At 40.9% G+C, this 20,930-nt stretch overlaps 1 protein-coding gene across 1 annotated transcript; it reads right to left on the bottom strand.

The window, feature by feature from the left end:
• Positions 1–265: 265 nt before the first annotated feature.
• Positions 266–14,014, bottom strand: LOC109757866 (probable pre-mRNA-splicing factor ATP-dependent RNA helicase DEAH4). The gene is made up of 16 exons (XM_040387832.3): positions 13,677–14,014; positions 13,243–13,335; positions 13,053–13,157; positions 11,363–11,580; positions 9,735–9,787; positions 8,856–8,972; positions 7,645–7,736; positions 6,835–6,921; positions 6,471–6,685; positions 5,858–5,950; positions 4,642–4,765; positions 4,416–4,557; positions 3,090–3,159; positions 1,709–1,866; positions 837–1,012; positions 266–747 (listed from the first exon to the last, which is right to left on the bottom strand). Exons 1-16 carry the CDS (start codon positions 13,898–13,900, stop codon positions 597–599), a joined length of 2,118 nt encoding a protein of 705 aa, XP_040243766.2. The 5' UTR covers positions 13,901–14,014; the 3' UTR covers positions 266–596.
• Between the last annotated feature and the right edge of the window lie 6,916 nt (positions 14,015–20,930).

The raw sequence follows: 20,930 nt of genomic DNA, 5'->3' as shown, positions 1-20,930 counted from the left end.
TGAGCCCGCTTCTCCCTAATTTTCAATAAAAACAAAAATGATAATTGGTGAATGCGGTGAACGTTTGCTCAAAGGGGATGGCAAGCAAACGTTTTTAATGGCAACTTCATGCAGTAGGAGATGGCAAATCCTGCCTTTTTTGCCGCATATTTTTCCTTCTTTCCAAAAATTGCCACCCCAATACAACTAAAATTGCCATGTAAAATATTCACAATTGCCACCATCCCCAGCGAACTCGTTCGCTAGCTACTGGGGTCCATAAAAATAGCCCACATCAGCTTGTAAGTTGGTACTTTCTGTAAAGAAAATCTAGGAGTCTTAGATGCACATTTCGGCGACCTAGTGCACCAGTACATCGACAAGTGTTAGTGCACTCTAATGTTCACAATAGCAGGTGCTGCAGATATGGAATTATAAACATCTGGAATAACCGGAGGTAATTTTGGGGCTTTAAGCTCCATATCTAGAGCAAACTGAGCAAGGTACATCACTCTACGAGCTCAGTTCCGAATGTGTTTACTCTTTTCGTGTTCATGCGCTCTATGCATCCTTCGCTCTCTTCAAAATAATCATACTACTGGAAGATCACTAATATGTCACTTCTTGCCTTTCCGCGCAAGGTAGCGCTCTCGGGCCGCCTGGATTTTACTATCCACGTCAGATTGCTTAGCAGCTGCAGCTTTTGTCGGCGAGCCTGGTTGCTTCTCCTCTAGAGGTCCGGAATCTGTCAACGCACTTGAACCGCCGCTGCAACAAGACACTCAAGGTTACTTGTCTAGCTAGCATTGTATTATGACACCAGAATGATCACCATTTCAGATACATGGCTTTCATACCTTAATTTGTTTATGTTCAGTTTCTCAAGCTTCTTCAAAATTGGTTTAACCCAAGTCTGCTCGACCCCACAAACATTTCTCATGAAAGGGCGGGTAGTATTTATTAGTTCGTGGTAGACGACATACACAGGCAGCTTCCCGTATTCATCACCTTCCAGTACAGAAGATGGATGCACCTGCAAAAATGGTGTACTTAGAAAGGTGCCAGTGGAGTTGCACAATTAAAGTAGCAGACTACACGATGTGATAAAACAACACAAAGGCACAGTTCCACAAGAGGAGGTTAAATATGTCAATGAATTAGAATTCTTGTGGCATGACACAACTGTTCTTCACAAGTAATATTCGGCATGTCATAACTACGGTCTCCAAATGGCACAAACAACAAACTCTATGTCCCCTATAATAAACATATTAAGCATCTCTGAGAAATAACTATGAACTTCAAGTAGCAACTGGCAGCTTCACTAATTCCATAGGAAAGTCAAGACAGGCACAAATGAGACATACTAATTATTACCTTTGATTCCACTATCTCTAAATTTTAATTGTGCAGGACGATTTCAGTGGTGGTGGATTTAAATGGTCGAAAGGAGTTAAATGGTAGTCCCTCCGTCCCATAATATAAGAGCGTTTTTGATACTACACTAGTATCAAAAACACTCTTATATTATGGGACGGAAGGAGTAGATCACAGCTTTAGAAAAACCGCTTGCGGTTTGCTGATTTTACATATTAATCTCTGCAAGTATAAAGGATTTGAACAGAGGTGTTAGTTTCTGCATGGACTGCCGGTTTCAGTCTTCCTTACTTTGTAATCCCTAGCATTGCAAAACTAACTGAATCTAACAGACAGACTACCACGGTTATACCTGCACAAGTTGTGTCCTGTATCCAACTGTATGGTAACCATTATGATGAATCATCCTCTCAGCTAACTGGTTGCCATATCCTACACAAAGTGCTCTCCTCAATTTTCTGTAGTCAGGGTCACTCTTCCGTCCTCTCCTTGCTTGCAAATCTGTTGGACCTGAATTTTACAAAGCAAGTTTGCTTACAAAATGCAGTCAAAACTGGATGGGAAATACTCCAATCAGTTTCCAGCATCTCAGGGAGAGCAATCTACACGATATTTCAACTGATATAGACAACATGGTGTAGCTGTCATAATATCTCCTTTTGGTGCATAAAATATGATTATTTGACGTGTTGTGCTGAAATTTCAATAGGAGACAGCATATACATTAATAACTTCACATGTCTGCTCACATTTCAACAATAGGAAGCCCTAATTCAAGGACAAAAAATATAGTGCCATTAGGCAACAAAGACTAATTATGTACATGCACGGACAAAATCTGCTGTGCTATTTTAACAAACAAAATTTGCTGTTCTGTTTAGTTGCTATCTCATTATATTTAACTTCAAAATAAAATTAGACAAAATACAGCCTACAAATACTCTATAAAGAAGAATTTTGACAACACAATCTGAACGGATTATTCAAATTACAGAGAGCATCAAGCATCTATTGACTGGAATTTTATGCTCTTAAGATCATATGCACCCGCAATTTGCTTTAGTACTTGTACACTTGGGGGAAAAATACATGTCAAACATGTATACATTTTTCTTTTGAGGGGCGAACATGTGCAATTTTTGTTGGCAAGAATATCACAATAAGTGCAGTGCCAAGAAAAAAAGAAGATAGAAGGATTGAACCCATCTTCTGTAATACTTATTTTTCACAAATTCTGCAAAGGCATATGTTGAGACATGTTAGGTGCGCCCATTGGTGTTATCGACTGCTTGTGTGCAAATGAGTTCCCAAGTCATTGGAGTTTGGGACAAGATACAATCTACATGTAGATATAACTTTAATCTATGTCTTCACTAATTGTCCTGCCACCTCAGCTCAGACCCAACGTTGCATGGTTTAGAGCTGATGGTGGAAGAGCATTGGGAATGCCCTTGTACAGGCGTGGATTTTTTGGAACACAAGTTTCGAAGCCAATAATGGGTGCATGTGATCCTGAAGGCAAAAAATCCTAAGAGCATATAACAGTAGTCTTCACTCTTCAGCTTTGTCTTACAATTTGAATGTAATTCTTAGGAATCAAAACTGAAGCAATACATGTTCTTTATATAAAAAGCAGCTCTACCAGAGAGACATGTCTCGGTATAGGAGAAACAGGGGAGCAGTTTTCGTCATGAATTTTGAGAAACAAAACATATAACAAGTAGAAAACTGACCTTTAGCAATTTTTTGAATAATCTGACTTAATTGATTTCTCACATCTTTGCTGAATTTCATGCCCCGTACCTGCAAAGATAGTCTGGTGGTCAACATAAAGAACGAAACCTTTTGTTTTGTACAAAACAAAGTGCGACTGCAAAGTCTTTCAAAGATAATATATAGATGCACGTCAACTTAATCATACTTCTATTGTCATGTATGTAGCTGTAAATAGTAAACTATTCCCTCCGGCTTATAATATAAGATGTTATTACAACCAATACATATTGGTTGTAATAACATCTTATATTATGTAACGGAGGGAGTACAAGTTTAGGTAAAATGCCCAACAAATGAAGGACAAAGAACAGTTGGGCCAAACGTTGAGCGGTGAATTACAGGCTTAGGCATTGCCACACTCACAAAATGGTATTGTTTATGAAGAGATAATTCCCTAGCTTTCAAGTAACTCACTCAATTTAAAATACTAGACGATCCTTACATTTAAACAAAGCATCAGAATCAAACCATATACTGTCAGCGTCCTCAGTTCTGTTGAACATCATTTCCCTTTGTCCTCTTGACAAACTCAAATAGAAGTTGTGGGCATAATTTGAATCATGAGACTTTGAGTCTTTGACAACAAAGTCAAGTCAAGTCAATGAAAGTCCAAGCAACTAGCACGAGTCAACAAGTCCTAAGAGAGGAGAACATAAAAAGAAGAAGTCAAGGAAGGCCCAAGATGAGAGAAGCCCGCAACGGTGGAGGGATGAGAGGATCTGGTCCACCATAAGCTATGGACTCCCTCTCTCCCTAGTTCACCATGGACTAGTCGACCAACTTTCACCAATGTACACCTCCTACCTACCACCACCAAGTGTGGCCTTGGTCTTGTCAAGGACCCCTAGCCTATATAAGCCCCCCATGGGCATGTACCCTCACTGACTCTCACTTGAATACAAACAAAGGGAGGGCACTAGAGCTCCAAAAATCACTCAGGGACCCTAGGATCAAGTCTGGGAGTCTCAAATGACTCAGGGAGCCTAGGTCGCGACCGAACCTATTATAAAAAACATCAAAGTGTCAAGTTTGTCGGCGTACGACGACCTTCGGTATAAGGTCGCCGTACAACCCCCTACGAATCATTGTTGTGATTACGTTACTAATGATACTACCCTCTAATCTCCTGTTGTTATAACAATGACAACAGTTCTTGATACAGCTTGACTGTTCCAAGAAGGTCCGATATGATTGCATGTATGTTCACAAACTTAAGCGATTAAGGGCTCACTCATCCAAATTTTCTTCTCATCATATTTGAATCACAGTTTATTTTCATTCACCTGTAGATCATGATCTGAGCACCATCTTGGATCATAGTCTGCTTGATCCCAGCTTTCAAATATTTGAAGCAATTGTACATGGTCACCCCAGCCAGAACCATCAGGGAGCTGTTGCCGTTTTCTCTTTCCTTCCATCTCCTTGCTGTACATAAGAAGTAACAAGTTCATTACAATTGGCTAATGGGACCATTCTACATGAAATACATTAAAAAAAACAAATGGTCACCTTCTAGTTTGCCGCAGTGTGATTTCAGCAGACAAGACTGCAGCAACAGTTAATGCCTGAGACAGACATCCCAGTTCATTAGCTTCAATCAATGTCCTTGAAAGCGAAGGGTCAAGAGGGAGCTCTGTAAAAAAAATCACAGCATGCAACTTAGACAACCAAATCAGATTATTTAAAATTTACCAGAACAAAATAAACTTATCCTACAAAAACCTTTTAATAACACAGCGAAAATTATGAAATAGTAACTTTTTATTAACTACTCCCTCCGTTTTTATTTACTCCGCATATTAGAGTTGACTAAAGTCAAACTTTGTAAAGTTTGACCAAATTTATAGAAAAGAATATAAATATTTAGCATAACAAATCTATATGATGTGGAAGTACATTCAACAACGAATCTAATGGTACTGATTTGTTATTGTATATGTTAATATTTTTGTCTATAAACTTTGTCAAAGTTTGTAAAGCTTGACTTTGACCAAAACTAATATGCGGAGTAAATAAAAACGGAGGGAGTACTTCACAGAAATCCTCCATGCTCATTACTAATATCAACTCTACCAGCAGACTGGTCCCCTCCTGACTATAAAATCTTTGCGTGGTTATTATGGTGATATCCATGCAGGATACTGTTACAGTATGCTATAATTCACTTCAGCATACTAAGTGCATAGGAACAATTTACCTAAGAGTACCACATATAGTTCGATAATTATGTGATACAATACCTGGACAGTAAGATTTACAGCAAAGAGGACAATTTATTATCTAGCACTTAAAACTAGTGATAGGGCATCATAGCAGGTGTGTAGTTCAATCCATGCATATAGGTGTACCACACAAAAGGGTGGATTCGGGGGAATACAAGAGCATTCCTCAACAAAATGTCAACACATGGAGGACTGCTGCACGAAGAATTCATGAGCAACAGTAGTACAGTACCCATGCGTACTGTTCACATGAACAGCTCGTGTCGATCTCAAAAGGTGCTTTACAATGAGTATTCATTTGCCTGATCTCAATTCTGTAGGTGATTTTTTGGTAATGCCCCAGCTTCAAATGGGCATAGGTGTAACTCCACCCCACCCCCGCACACACACACACAAAACCCAGCCACCCAGAGCTGCTTGCGGTTTGGTATAATAGCAATTTTCCTACAGACATCATTCAAGATAGGTTTGAATAACAATTGATTTCACGCTCAAACTTATACCTGCCATAAGGCGTCCAACATCTGTTATTTGCCCACTTTCATCAATTGCATCAATGAGGTATAACTGCCTCAAAGCATCTTCTAATGATTCACCTGCAGGTCATAAGCATTGGTCCATTAATAGGGAGACAGAAGATAATCCTAAATTTTATCCACCTGGATCACTACGGACAAAAATAATTGGGGTTTCCATGAGGGTCTTTGGAGTCACAGATTCCTGACAAGTGACACCAAGCAGCTAATGACAGTGGTAGGCAATTTCAGGAAATACAATATGATAAACTCACGAAGAAAATGGTAAGTGCAAACAGCATCTAACTGACCTATGCACAATTACTTTTTTAAGAACTTTTATATCGGCGTTCCTGTTAGGCTCGTGCACCACAAAACTAGTGTCATTGGGCTGACCAAACATGATGCGGCACACTAAATTCTATAGTCAAGGCTGGACCCAGCAGCACAAGAAAGGTGACTAAGTTATGACATGCCTGAACAAAGACTAGCCCGCAGCTGCTTAGGTTACCACACATAGTACTTAATTAGATGAAAATTAGCTTTACAAAGTGAGCGCAGAAGGATTACTATGAATAAAAGATTCTGAATCTTATCTTACGTGATGGTGGGTCAAGGAAATCAAACTTTAGAATGTCGATATCAGGAAGATTTAATGATTTCAGATACAGAACACTTCCAGCAAGGGAGGTTCGTTGAATTTCAGGAATTGTAGCCTCGAGAAACTCCTTTTGGTAGATGGAACTTGGGTATAATCTATAACACTTGCCAGGCCGAGTTCTTCCAGCTCGTCCAGCTCGCTGGTCAGCTTGCACTCTAGTAATTCATGAAAAAAATCAGTGATTCATATTGTGTGTATTAAAGCTAGACAAAAAACTTGAGACAGTAGCTAGACATCTGTGAACGAAAGTAGTCTGGATAAGATGCAGACAGACAACCAGAGTGCATATCCCATTACTATTTACCTGCTAATCTCAACTACATCAAGTGAATACATTCCAGTTGACGGATTATACTGACGTTGCTTTACATAACCACAATCAACCACAAACCTGGTGAAATAAGATATAGCACTATTAATAAAATGCCTCTCCGGGAACATAAAAATTGCAGGACATTTGAGTACTCAGCTAGATACAGAAAATATTGCAAATTTTAATAGTCCGGTTTCAGTTGGGTAGTTGCTGCTGCATCAGCATTTTAGCATGAGAGAAAAAAAAACAAATCAAAAGCATCTCATTCATCCAAAGTAACACCATGATTATAATACAGATAATTCGTTATTGATATAATCATTAAAATATACTGAAGTTGATAACTGGATCTCATCAGTTCTTAACAATTGATAAGACAGTTTTAATGTTTATCTTGGTGATATATATAATCTATTAACCATAGCACTAACACCTCAGGATGCAATACAATGCATGAATCATGAATTCACATGTGTAACTAGCGCTGTCAAATGAAAGTTGTGCAAGTTAGATGGAAATTCATGGCATAACAGGCAAAAGTATGCCATCTACATTTTACAAATCAATCTTCTACAGAATTCAAGTAAGCTAGTGTCGGAGATAAACAGGATGCAGTGATACACTAGTCCGTAAAATAATGGTATTTGATTGATTATATTTTCTACAAAACCGCGAAGTCGATATAGATTCCCTAATTTAGAAACACAACATTTCGGTAATCAAAACTAAATATAAAAACAAGAGTATGGAGATGGAAACTGGACGTATGTGCACTTTAATTGATAATGTTTACTTGCTTACACAACACCATCTACAGTTAACGAAGTTTCAGCTACATTTGTTGCAACAATGAACCGTCGACAATTTGGAGGTGCTGGAGAGAACACCCGAACCTATAAATAAAACTCAACAGATCAGCAAGAATTCTATAGGTATCAAATGCTTACGACCAAAGTGAAATCAAACCAAACATACATAAAACAAATGGATGCTGCTAAGCAAAGAGGTAAGAGAGCAAGATCATGTGCATAGTTAACACAAAACCTTAAATAGGTAATATTGTAGCAATATGATAGCTCAAAGATAACAACAGAAAGGTTCACAAAACAAAATACACTATCAAGTAGCAATAATTGATCGCTAAGAAACAATTGCAAAGCAAGGCAATGCAATGCAACATTCTAAAAGCATATGATCATGAGTGAAAGATGAATCAGCTTCTCATAGTCAAATAAAAGAGTATATACAATTTTTATAAGCAAACTAGGAAAACTTTACGAAATAAATCAAACTTATGCCAAATTGTCAGTTTTAAAGTACTTCGTACAGACCCCAAAACAAAGTCAAACTTAAGTTCCAGGAACTTATAGCTAAATTCTACAAAAAGAACATATCATGATATATTCCTCTTAGTTGAAAGGTCTTTATGTGATTTGGAGTGATAGATGTGCTCGGAAAAAAAAATCTTCAGAAGGCCTTACTACAGGACCATATGGTTTTGAGATGGATTGACATTATATGTTCCAGTAAGGTATTCAGGAGGCTTGTAACTGACACATACCAGTGAGTTTTATTGAAATGCTACAAATAGTAAAACTTGATGTAAATTATAAGATTCAACTATTCATGCAGAAAACCAGCTGCTCATCCTCAACTAGAAAAAGCACAGGCTAATTTGCAAAGCAAAGAGAGAATTTATGCAATAAATATTGCTTCATTTCAGCTTATGCGAGTGCACTGTGAATTTCAAAGTACTTCAAGTAGACCGCAAACAAAGTCAAAACTTGAATTCTATGAACCTAATTGTTAAATTTAAAAACATACCATGAAATTTTTGTAATTGGGACCTTTTTAAAGTGATTTGTAGTTGCACATGTGCTGGGAAAAAAGCACACCCTAAGATTTCGAAATAAAACTGAGAGCAAGCTAGCATTCATGAGATGGATATGTGAAAAAAATTGGGGTAAAAGAATTAAGGAAGAAAAATATGCAATGGGAGATTAACTGATTGCCTGCTGTTCAGGTGGCAAAGAACCATGGAGTGGTAGGACAAGAGCATCCATACAAGATCCTTCCTCGAGATTTTGAATTCTTTCCTCCAATTTTGACACCATCTTGTCGATGTCATCCTGAAAAAGGTACCAACAAGTTTGTATAACTATGACAAAACAATAGTGAGGGTTCTGCATCCAACACAAAGCCCCTTCATGAACAAAGTTATGCAAAATACTTCCAGACATTTTAAAACCATATCAATGACAACATATGAAAGTTCTAAAGCTATTCCAAAATTAAAATTATCAGTCACTGTAGACAGGAGGAATAAAATACAGTATCAAAATTAAAAAAGGAATCAGTTAAGATAATCAAGAGAAAATATTTTATTCTCTTATAAGAATAATTTGTAATTTGGTCACAAATTAGGGCCAAGTGGTATTAGGCATTAAAACCATCTCAAGTAATTGTTTTGACCTTAAGGACAAACTGGGACTCTCTGTATTACCAAAAACACAGGGAATATTTTATTCTCTTATAAGAATAATTTGTAATTTGGTCATAAATTAGGGCCAAGTGGTATTAGGCATTAAAACCATCTCAAGTAATTGTTTTGACCTTAAGGACAAACTGGGATTCTCTGTATTACCAAAAACACAAGGACTTTTTTGCAAAATTATTGAGGCGGACGGGCAGAAGCACTAATGACATTATTAGTAGGTATAGATAGATATAGATACACTAACAATGCAAGAAAAGAGGACAAACTAATATAAACTCTGCAATTAAATCTGCTAAGAAACAAGTCAAGGTCTTTCCTTAGTGTCAAAGACCACATAATGTCCTTCAAAGTTGCATATAAGAGCATAAACAGTGGCCAATTTTGAGATACTGACCTTTCCTGTCATAAATATTAATACATCCCCAGGAGCTTCCTTAACATGTATATCTGTTGGAGAAAAGTCTATGGGCATTATTACTGAAAATAAGATCTCCCATAATTATATAAATCATCAGGGCCAAAACTTTAAACAAAGCCTAGAGACATAATTATATGACTTCCCTATAATCTATGTTAGTTTCCACCAATAATTAGTCATACAATATAAACATTACTCTCTGATCGTATTTATGCATGCATCAAATAATTTCCATGCCACCAAAAGGCATGCAGGCTGTTAGCTGGCAAACCTGTAGTTTGTATACGCCTTCCTGTCAATGCCCTTCAAAATTATAGTGTCAAATGGATAAGAGCCGAGGGAATGGCCCAGCAACCAGTAGTACATGACCCTCCCAAGGCTGCTCTTTTTGACATAGCAGCTCACACCACCACAACCCCACACTTGCACCACCTCCCTTTTCATCAAAGACAGTGACAGCCACACGATGGCAACAAGACGACAAGGGAGGCAAATTGCAGCCAGTACGGTGGCAGAATCAACAGCGGGGAGGGGATATGTCAGTGGTCTGGGATATGTGGGTATCCTAGTGTTTGGTGGGGTGTACAGGACCTACTCATCAGGGACAAAGTGCTACTACTTAAGGGAATATTCTCATCAGATGTTGAACCAATCACCAATGGATATGTCAAAATCAGACGAACAACTATGAAAGGGATGGAGTCATCCTAGATGATCAAATCCTCATGAGAGCAAACATTTTATTTTCTTTACCTTTTCCAAATAACAAGAGCACTTTGTTGGATAGTATATTATATAAAAACACATGAAATGATGTACGATATACCATACATTAATGGCTCAAATGGATATTCTTGATAAACAATGTGACTTCATTCATCGACTTATAAGTGGTTAAAGTTAAGCCAGTTTGCAGGGATAAACCATCAGTAGAAACAGCCAAAGTGAAAAAATGGTCTATTTTAGAGAACATGCAAAAGCTTTGCACATCTTATCTTTAAGAAGAGAGCACTGAGTCCATACAAGACAGCAGCCACTGCAGACTGGAAACGAAAAGGAAAACACACACCAATCTCACAGTGGTATCTACCTAGCAACAGAGAACACGAATGGAGATAAGCCTACTCTCACTGAGGTTTCTAGCAACCTAAACAACAGAAGTTTGTTAGGTGCACTTGGATTCAGTTGGATTTGCAAATTGTGCTTTTCTGTTAGAATGATAGAGTTAACTGCATTTTTGTATTACGACCAAGTGCCTTGAAGTCTTAAAATAATAAAAGGAAATGGCTCTGCCCCTACACTTTTTCGTCTCTACCAGCCAATTTGACCAACGCAGTATCCAACAGCAGCTCAAGGGGTACTGACCTGTTACCCTCATACCACTATAAATCCAAATGCCCTCTCGTTGGCACATATGAAACCATTCATGACATTAGATAAAAATCTTAGGTCTGCTGACAATGAATCAATTTCTGATTGATGTAATAGAAAAGTGATAAATACATATAGCTATTTGTCTACTTAGGAAGCACCAGAAACATATTGGCATTCTATTGTAGAAGTTTATAACTGCAGTAGTTACACAAACAAAAAATTATCCGTACCTATAGCTGTTCTGAGAGAAGATTCAATATAATTTGTTGGACGATCTGTGCTGTAAAACTTCTCCACAGGGAATATAGTTCCAGGGATGTTCAACACAGGACATCCTGAGAAGAAATTTGACACTTTCAAACCATCAAGAGTCGCCGAAGTGATGAGAACTTTCAAATCTGAAGCTCGATGTTTGATCAATCTTTTCATTAAACCTAAAAGGATATCACTGTAACAAAAAAATCAAAATGAGCCACTACAGATAAGTTCACAATCAACGCCACTCTAAAACGAAGGAAGAAAATACTATCATTTCAAGACTATGGTAGCTAGATTACATCCACAGGTTCCCACAACCAGTTAGCTGGTCCTGATGAGTATGTTATCGGAAGTTTGAATCCATTTTCTTATTCTCTCATGTAACCTTTGAATCTGTTTAGCTACGCTGCAGAAAGTCTGGGTAAAGATAGAATAGTATCAACTCATGCAGAACAACGAGTGTGAATATGTGATTATCAGCATTGACCATTAAGTATTTAAGTGTGACTCTTCCAGTTGCTATCCTAATCCATGTGTTCCCTCTTTCAGTTGTTATCCTAATGTTTAAATTGTCAGTCTTCCCGATTACCTTCTACGTATTAACAAACCAGCAATAGCATGCCAGTGGCAAACTTTCCCTAAAGCCTCTCACACCTAGAACCCAAGTAACTCTACTTCGGTACAACATCAACATATGCATCCAAGAGCTAGAAGTTACTTTATGTTTGCAGTCAGAGGCCATCTCATCTAAAGAGTAACCAAGCAAGCATGTACTACTAGAGAAAATTACAATTTAGGTAATGTGTTATATATTACTTCCTCCGTCCCATATTAATTTGCGCTCAAACGGATGTATCTAGCACTGAAATATGTCTAGATACATCCGTTTGAGCATCAATTAGTATAGGACGGAGGAGTATTTGAAAACATATATTAGTGAGTGGTTAATTAATTATTTGGTATGTATTGTGCACTAAATTCCTACTAGTAAAGAAAGAAGGCATCAAATAGGATAGTACAAAGTTCATTTTAACCCAAGTTCACAACTCAGATTATAAATTGGACAGAGAAGTCAAATTGCTGGTATAGGTTACATATGTTCAAACTCGATACACAATATGATAAGAGATGCCAAAATAACAGTATTTGGTCATCCTACTAGTTTGATAGCTTCAAAGTTCTTACTCTATTGTGCTATGCATTTATGCTAGAGCTTGGCGAACTGTAGTTCAATAAAATATAAGTTGTGCTGGGTAGTGATGGCTATCACTTAAAAAATTGGATGGCCACAGAAAAGTACAACACTCATATAATGAATCTTAGATAAAACTATGCTGTCAACAGAGATTATAGACTATTGAATAATGCATGCCTTCATGGCATATTTTTTACGATAAGCTTACGCTTTTTAACTTGAGAGATTATATTATAGTAATAAGGCCTCTATAGTACTTCCTCTGTCTCAAAATGTAAGATGTTTTTTGACACTATCATAGTGTCAAAAGAGGTCTTACATTTTGAGACAGAGGGGGTAATAAATAAGAAATGCTAGAATTAAGGTTTAGGAACATGCTGCAGAAGTATATGTCAAAACTTGATTAAAAACACTCTAAATTTTGATAAAGATTCCTGTAAATCTGTGTAACATAAAGATGACCATACGTGTTCAAGCTACGTTCATGAGCTTCGTCCAAGATAATTACTGAGTATTGCTTCAACTCAGGATTTGACAGGCTTTCACGCAGAAGAACACCATCTGTGAGGTACCTACGAATTGATTCAAAATATTCAATCCAAGAACTCAGGACATAATACATAAGTTACTAGAGAATTGAAGCTTTCTGAAGCTCACTTGATCTTAGTCTTTTCTGAAGTTCGGTCTTCAAACCGAATAGCATAACCAACTTCTTCCCCAATTGAGACACCGAGCTCTTGTGCCACCCTCCTGAAAATAACTGAAGTTAGTCTCTCATTTCAGGTATCATACAGGGCAGTTCCTTCTAGGTGTTTATGCTCTTAGTGTATTTTCTATGCAACAAAACAATACTCCAATCGAGCATTATGTTCCTTCGTAATTTGTAACATATCAGAGTTTGGTATCTCCGCAATCCAGCCAATTGATCTAACTGCGCCCTCGCAGCCCACAAGGAAGACAAATATGGTAGCATGATACATCAGGAAGTAGAACCATATGCTCCCTACCTCCCTGGCGCCTACTTCCCACGCAACTAACCCACACTCTAGCAAATTTAACTATGCGCGCACGCTTGGGAGAGAGGGGAGCACCTGGAGACGGAGACGGCCGCGACACGGCGGGGCTGGGTGACCGCAATAGCACCGCGGCGGGTGTAACCTCGACGGTGGAGGATCTGGGAGAGCTGGGTGCTCTTGCCGGAGCCGGTCTCGCCGATAACCACGATCACCGGGTTCGCCTCCACGGCGGCCACGATTTCGTCCTCGTGCTCCGAGATTGGCAGCACCGGCGGCCCCGACGGCGACGGCGACGGCATCTCCGAAGGAACCGGGGTGCTAGGGTTTATTTTTTTTATTTTTTTTTGAGCTACTGGGCTGCGCAGAGGGCAGGCAGATGGTCGACGGCTTTCAAAGTTCAAGCGTGCGTGGTTCGGGCGCGTCTATTCCTCGCCCAGTCGTTCTATTCCCCACTCACAGGAGCTAACGCGCGCCTTGCTCGTATGTGGGCTGGGCCCATTCCCGGTTTCGGCCGGTTTTTGTAGTGGGACCGCGAGAACACCATGCCCCAGTTTTTTAGCCCAGTTCTTTTTTTATGTTTTTCCAAAACTTTGTTTGTAACGTATAGCTAGCGCAAGAACGTGCTGCGGCGCGACGGACGGCCAACCGTTGATCCACCATGCAAATCGCATGCGCGCTGTGCAGATTCTGTAAGTGATGTCATCGGCGACTTGGCAACATACACGCGCGTCGCGTGTTTCCTAGTTGATATATTAAAAAGGCACAAATTTATAATAATGAACATAGAAAATGTTTAAGAAGTTTAAACTATATTCATGAATTTTAAAATATACTCTCCTTTGAAAAATATGTAAATAAATTGAAAGGATTTCATGAATTGTTTCAGAATTTTCTTTGGATTTTTTAAATGATCATAATTTTTAAAGTCTTCTTGAAATTTAAAATTTATTTTAAAAATAATAATTTAACAAATGTTCATGGGTTTTTTTTTGAAATTTTTCATAAATTTTGAAAAGAATAAAAACAAAAATCAGCAGGAAAAAAAGTTAATGAAAGAAACTAAGAACTGGTAGATTACCAACACCGAAAGTCGCGACAATGACGACGATGACAACATGGCCGAAGGAAGCAGGGTGCTTGGGTTTATCTTATTTTTACCTTTTTGTTTTGAGCTACCGAGCTACATCATATCCCATTTCAAAGTTCAAGCATATGCCCTATTGGGTTGGCTAGTCCTACAATACTAAAATGTTGCTTTGCAAACGTGCATATATTTCAAGCACGTATGTTCCAAAAAATGCTAGTCTTTGCTCGTCGTGAAGGATAGAACCTACAACGCGCAAGCAGCAGGGGTGACGGGGTGGGCCAGCCCAACTACAACAGCGGGTGCGCACAAGTTCCATAGATTCCTGATTCTTTTTTCTAACCTTGTTTTCCTCCTTCTGTTTTTTCCCTTGTATTTTCCCTTTTAACCTAGCTCTCTTCGGTTCTTTCCTTTTGTTTTTCGTTTCTTAGTTGATGAGCATTTTTCTAAATCTATAAAGAAAACATGAACAAATTTAAAACCCACACATATTTTCAAAAAGAAAATATGAATATTTTTTTGGAGTCATGATGGTTTTCCCAGCACGCAGTAACGAATCACTCTATGAGTGTGTTGGTTTTCCCATCACGAGTCATCTCGTCTCTAGCATGCTAAGAAAGAACTTATATCTATTCTAGGAAGGGACGCCAGGTGAATATCATCAATTAATCACTTCATCTGGATTATTTGTCATACCTTCCTCGAGAATGCATGTCTAGGAATTCCATCAAGCACCTAGCAGGCATAAAACTACCATAGTGAGAGAGAACATGGAAAGAAAAGAGGAATTCTTTCAATGATGATAGTTAGATTTGATTTTAAGTAGAGGAAGAATATTTGCAATGGAGTTAGAACATTAGTCCTACTTTTAGTGGTGATGAATAGCAATACCTTTGTGGACCTCTGGTTGTGGCAATCCTCTGCGGCGGTGGCATTCTTGTGGCAAGTAAACATGCTGTGGTGGACGACCCTGTCGTCCAAGCCATTGACAGAAGCAATGAAAGAGGCGGGGCGTCCTTGTGGTGAAGGGCACGGGCCATGGGCGGAGGCGGAGGCAAATGGTTTTTTAAACATGGGGAAAAGATTTTGCCTCATTTCATTCATTAAGAATGCAGTTTAGGATTACAATGCCCGCCCGAGGGTGGAAATACACATAAGGAACTACTCTCACACCATGATCGATCTCAAATGTCTACCCCCGATGATTCCCAACACGCAGCCTCCGCTTGATGTTGGCAAGGTATAAATATACCAGAATACCTAAGCATTCCTCTCATTCAAAATTTCCCACGACGTGAGCATCGCAATGGATGCCAAAGCCTTCCTGCGATAGATGTTGATGTGCATCACGATAGACCAGCACTATGAAAATTATGGAAGTTTGGACAATCATTGAAGGATAGATCATGAATGCCGAGCCAATCTCGGACCATGGTCCAGATATTAATCGAGTATCGATATCCCAAGCATAATATGCATGGTGAATTTAGGAATTATCTTACAAAGCTTGCATGTGATCCCTTACATATCCCCTCATTCTTGAGTTTGGACAACTCAATCTGAGGGGGTGATATCCTTTAGTTTTGCACCATTGAGCCATGGTGTATGCCAAAATCTGGTCTTCCTTCCATCTCCAGCAGTAATAGCAGTGCACTTCTAGAAAAGGTTCATGTCCGCGATGTTGCACTGGGTTCCCAAGCCCACTCAAGCCATAGATGGCCTCGGTCCACCCCACCCTAAGCACAACCATTGGAGCCGAAGTGCCCTTGCAATTTTGTCGAAGTTAAGAATTCCCAATCCCCCAAGTGCAGTCGGGTGGCATACTAGTTCCCACATCAGTTTGCACCCCCCCCCTCCTGGAGACCTTATCTGTCATTGCCCGGAGAAAAGATCGTTGAAGCTTGGTAATGATTTTGGTCGTCTCGTTTGGCAGGATAAGAGGAGTAAGGTGGTGAACAACTTTGAGCAACGATGACCAATTTGACCAAAGTGCCACGGTTGGCAGCGGTAATGAGTTTGCCAATGCCACCCACCATTTTTCTTGCAATCTTGTAGATTAGGAACTGCAAGCGACCCCCTCACAATCAATGAACCATGAGGGGCAACATCTGATTCCATATATGGAAGCTTGGGACCGTGGCCAGGAACCTCTCCATTGGAGGCAAGAGAAAAAGATTGGAGGAATTTAGCATGGATGTTGAGGAAGAAGGAGAAGAGACACATATTCATGACAATTGGTGGGACTATAAGAAAGCAAATGATTACAAAACTGGAGTCCCTCGGCCAAAGGGTGAAAGTTGATCAAACAGTCGCATATGGTTGAGCTATACTCCATCAAGGGTTCGAACAATTTGCATGACGCGCCTTCATCATTGTGCAACAAACATAAATAGTGGGGCTAGGTATTTAGGAATAGAGGGCACATCAGTCTATTTACATTGGAATTGTACTAAGAAAAGAGTTTGAAGCCTCAATTCCTTTGTTATTTCTTTTCAATTTTAGTGATAACTAGTCCAATCTAGATTTGCCCTTACACAAATTTCAGAGATCCGATCACTAAGTAATTTTTGGCGTGTTAATCTTCCACTGGTTGTTTTCTAGTTTTACCAATTCTTCTTCCTCCTCATGCCTTCTCTTTCATCTGATCCAATGTTGTTGCTCCTCTCTTGTTCTTCGGCTACACCATTTTCTGTTTTTTGTTGTTTACGATGAGTTCAATTCTTTACCTAGAGGTAGAGGGTCCATGTGGCTTACCTGTGCCTCCCAAGCTCGGAGGGATGTCGGAGAGCATCTTCAATCAGACTCTCTCAACCTTAGAACGGGGTCGACCTGAAGATCATCTCATAGAGCATCTCTAGCAGATCCCGCAAACCGGGGCATCCGCTAAAATAACCGTCCGTTTGCAGGGTCCATCCCGTATCGCCGGCCGAGCAGATCCGCCAAATCGGGCCGTCCCAGATTTTTTTGTGGGATCCCGCATCTGCGAGCCCATTTCCTCCATATGTGCAGGAATCCCCTCGATTTTGTTGGATCCCTTTTCAGTTGTCGCGAAGCACTTCCGCCGACTTCCATTTCCCGCCTCCCGCCCCGATGCCGCCGCCCATCCGTCCTCCGACCTCGCCGTCTGGCCTCGCCGCGCCGGAATTTAGCTGGATGGAGCCACCACCGCCGCCGGGTGCGTCATACCATGCTCCTCCGCCGCCGCCGCCGCCGCTGGTCCGTCCGCCTGGGCCTCCCATGGCTCCAACTCCTCCCGTCGCCGCCACCGCCACCCTCAAGAGGAAGGGGCAAGGGAGCCATCTCGTTCAAAGCGGTGCACCCGGCGCGGCAGTATCGAGCGTTGCCCCCGCTTCGGTTCCACGCGCCTCGCCCAAGAGGAAGAAGACCGCCTCGACCGGCCCCACCAGCGCGTGAGCGAAGCCTCCGAGGAAGAAGGCGATCGCGTCAAGGGGTCGGGCTCCTCCTCAGCCTCCGGCCGTCCTCGGCATCCATATTGATGACCAAGTCAACGACCATGCCCACAACGTGTTCCATGAAACGGTTGAGAGGTAAAAAAGTTCTCTTGATTCCTTTGCACCGATCATCTTCATTTTCAGCCTTTGGGAACACTTGATTGAGCTTTGGCCGTCGATTTTTGTAGCGAAAATGTGCCCTACACATATACGGAGATGTTGGCCGAGAGCACGATGAATTTGAGTGCCTCTCTTGGTAATTTTGATGCATCATACGTTGAGGTCGACGTGGAGGTGCATGATGAGAATGAAGATGATGATGATGTGCAAGAGAACCCAGAGCCCGACTATGATACTCAGTTCGGGAGGACCGGCAACTACACGGAGATGGAGGATGTGTGCTTAGTTAAAGCACGGGAAAGCATCTTTCTTGACTCCATCGCCGGCAAGGATCAAACTTATGGCAACTATTGGCGAAGGATCAAAGACAATGTTCATCAAATGATGCCATTCCCATCCGGCCAGAGCTTGAAGGGCCTTCGAGGCCGCTGGGACATCATCAACAAAGCTTGCTCCCGTTGGTTTGGATGCTTGGAGCAAGTGCGGAATGCACCACCAAGTGGCTCCACTATTGATGATTATGTGGGCATTTCTTCATCTTTAAGTCCCTAGCCGTGTGCATAAGAAGATTATGAGCTCACAATTGTCTAAATGATTATGTGTAGGATCGCATCGCCAATGAGTACTACAAGCAAATACCGGCCTCCAATGGCCGGTTATTCAATCTTCAACATTGTTGGAAATGGCTCCGGGATAATGAGAAGTGGAGGGTGAGGGACAAGGAATCCCCTCCAAAGAGAGGCATTAAAGTGGAGGTTGAGGATGATGATGATAGCGATGATGCACCAAGAGGAGGAAAAAACAAGGGCAAGTCGGATGGAAACAAAAAGTAGAAAGCAAGAGTCAAGAGGACTTCCGAGGCAATCACTTTGAGGGATCAAATTGGTGAGATGGCGAAGATGAAGGAGGCTATGCTAGCCAAGCATTGGGATGCAAAAGTTGCCCTGGCCGAGAAGAAAGAGAAGCACAAGGAGGAGAAATGGAAAAGGAGGTGTGCCTTCAAGGAGTGCAAGATCTTCCTAGAGGAGCAAAAGAGGAAGGACGAGAGGACCGTCGAGGAGGACCGGTTCATGATGATGAACCTGGAGGGCATGGATGCAATGGCAAGAGAATTTTGGGAGATGAAAAGAATGGAGATCATGCTCTGGAGGAAGATGGAGCTCCAAAATCTTATGGCCGGTGGTGGTGTTGGCTTTAGAGGGGGCTTTTCTTTCGGCAATGGCGGTGGTGGCTTCGGCATGGGTGGAGGAGGTGGCTTCAGCATGGTTGGTGGTGGTGGCTTCGGCATGGGTGGAGGAGGTGGCTTCAGCATGGTTGGTGGTGGTGGCTTCAACATAGGTGGCTTCAGCATGGGTGGTGGGGGCGGTGATGGTGGCTTCGGCATGGGAGGCGGTGCCTCGACAAGCCAAGTGAATGGTGGTGATGGAGGTGATGGTGGTCGTGCTCAATCTCCGGTCCAAGTGAATGATGATGATGGTGGTATGAGCTCTCCGGTTCAAGTTCATGAAGATGGTGGTGCGAGCTCCCTGATTCAAGCTCGTGAAGATGGTGGTGCGAGCTCCTGGGTTAAAGTTCGTGAAGATGGTGGTGAAGGAAATATGCCCTAGAGGCAATAATAAAGTATTATTTATTTTCTTATATCATGATAAATGTTTATTATTCATGCTAGAATTGTATTAACCGGAAACATAATACATGTGTGAATACATAGACAAACAGAGTGTCACTAGTATGCCTCTACTTGACTAGCTCGTTAATCAAAGATGGTTATGTTTCCTAGCCATAGACATGAGTTGTCATTTGATTAACGGGATCACCTCATTAGGAGAATGACGTGATTGACTTGACCCATTCCGTTAGCTTAGCACTCGATCGTTTAGTATGTTGCTATTGCTTTCTTCATGACTTATACATGTTCCTATGACTATGAGATTATGCAACTCCCGTTTACCGGAGGAACACTTTGTGTGCTACCAAATGTCACAACGTAACTGGGTGATTATAAAGGTGCTCTACAGGTGTCTCCAAAGGTACTTGTTCGGTTGGCGTATTTCGAGATTAGGATTTGTCACTCCGATTGTCGGAGAGGTATCTCTGGGCCCACTCGGTAATGCACATCACTATAAGCCTTGCAAGCATTGTAACTAATGAGTTAGTTGCGGGATGATGTATTATGGAACGAGTAAAGAGACTTGCCGGTAACGAGATTGAACTAGGTATTGAGATACCGACGATCGAATCTCGGGCAAGTAACATACCGATGACAAAGGGAACAACGTATGTTGTTATGCGGTCTGACCGATAAAGATCTTCGTAGAATATGTAGGAACCAATATGAGCATCCAGGTTCCGCTATTGGTTATTGACCGGAGAGGTGTCTCGGTCATGTCTACATAGTTCTCGAGCCCGTAGGGTCCGTACGCTTAAAGTTACGATGACAGTTATATTATGAGTTTATATGTTTTGATGTACCGAAGGTTGTTCGGAGTCCCGGATGTGATCACGGACATGACGAGAAGTCTCGAAATGGTCGAGACATAAAGATTGATATATTGGACGACTATATTCGGACACCGGAAGTGTTCCGGAGAAGTTTCGGATAAAACCGGAGTGCCGGAGGGGTTACCGGAACCCCCCGGGGAAGTATTGGGCCTTAGTGGGCCTTGAGGGGAG

This window comes from Aegilops tauschii, chromosome 4, assembly GCF_002575655.3.
Source record: "Aegilops tauschii subsp. strangulata cultivar AL8/78 chromosome 4, Aet v6.0, whole genome shotgun sequence".
NCBI classification, from domain to species: domain Eukaryota; kingdom Viridiplantae; phylum Streptophyta; class Magnoliopsida; order Poales; family Poaceae; genus Aegilops; species Aegilops tauschii.
Note: the sequence above shows the minus strand (reverse complement) of the source record. Positions and strands in the feature narration are given on the sequence as shown.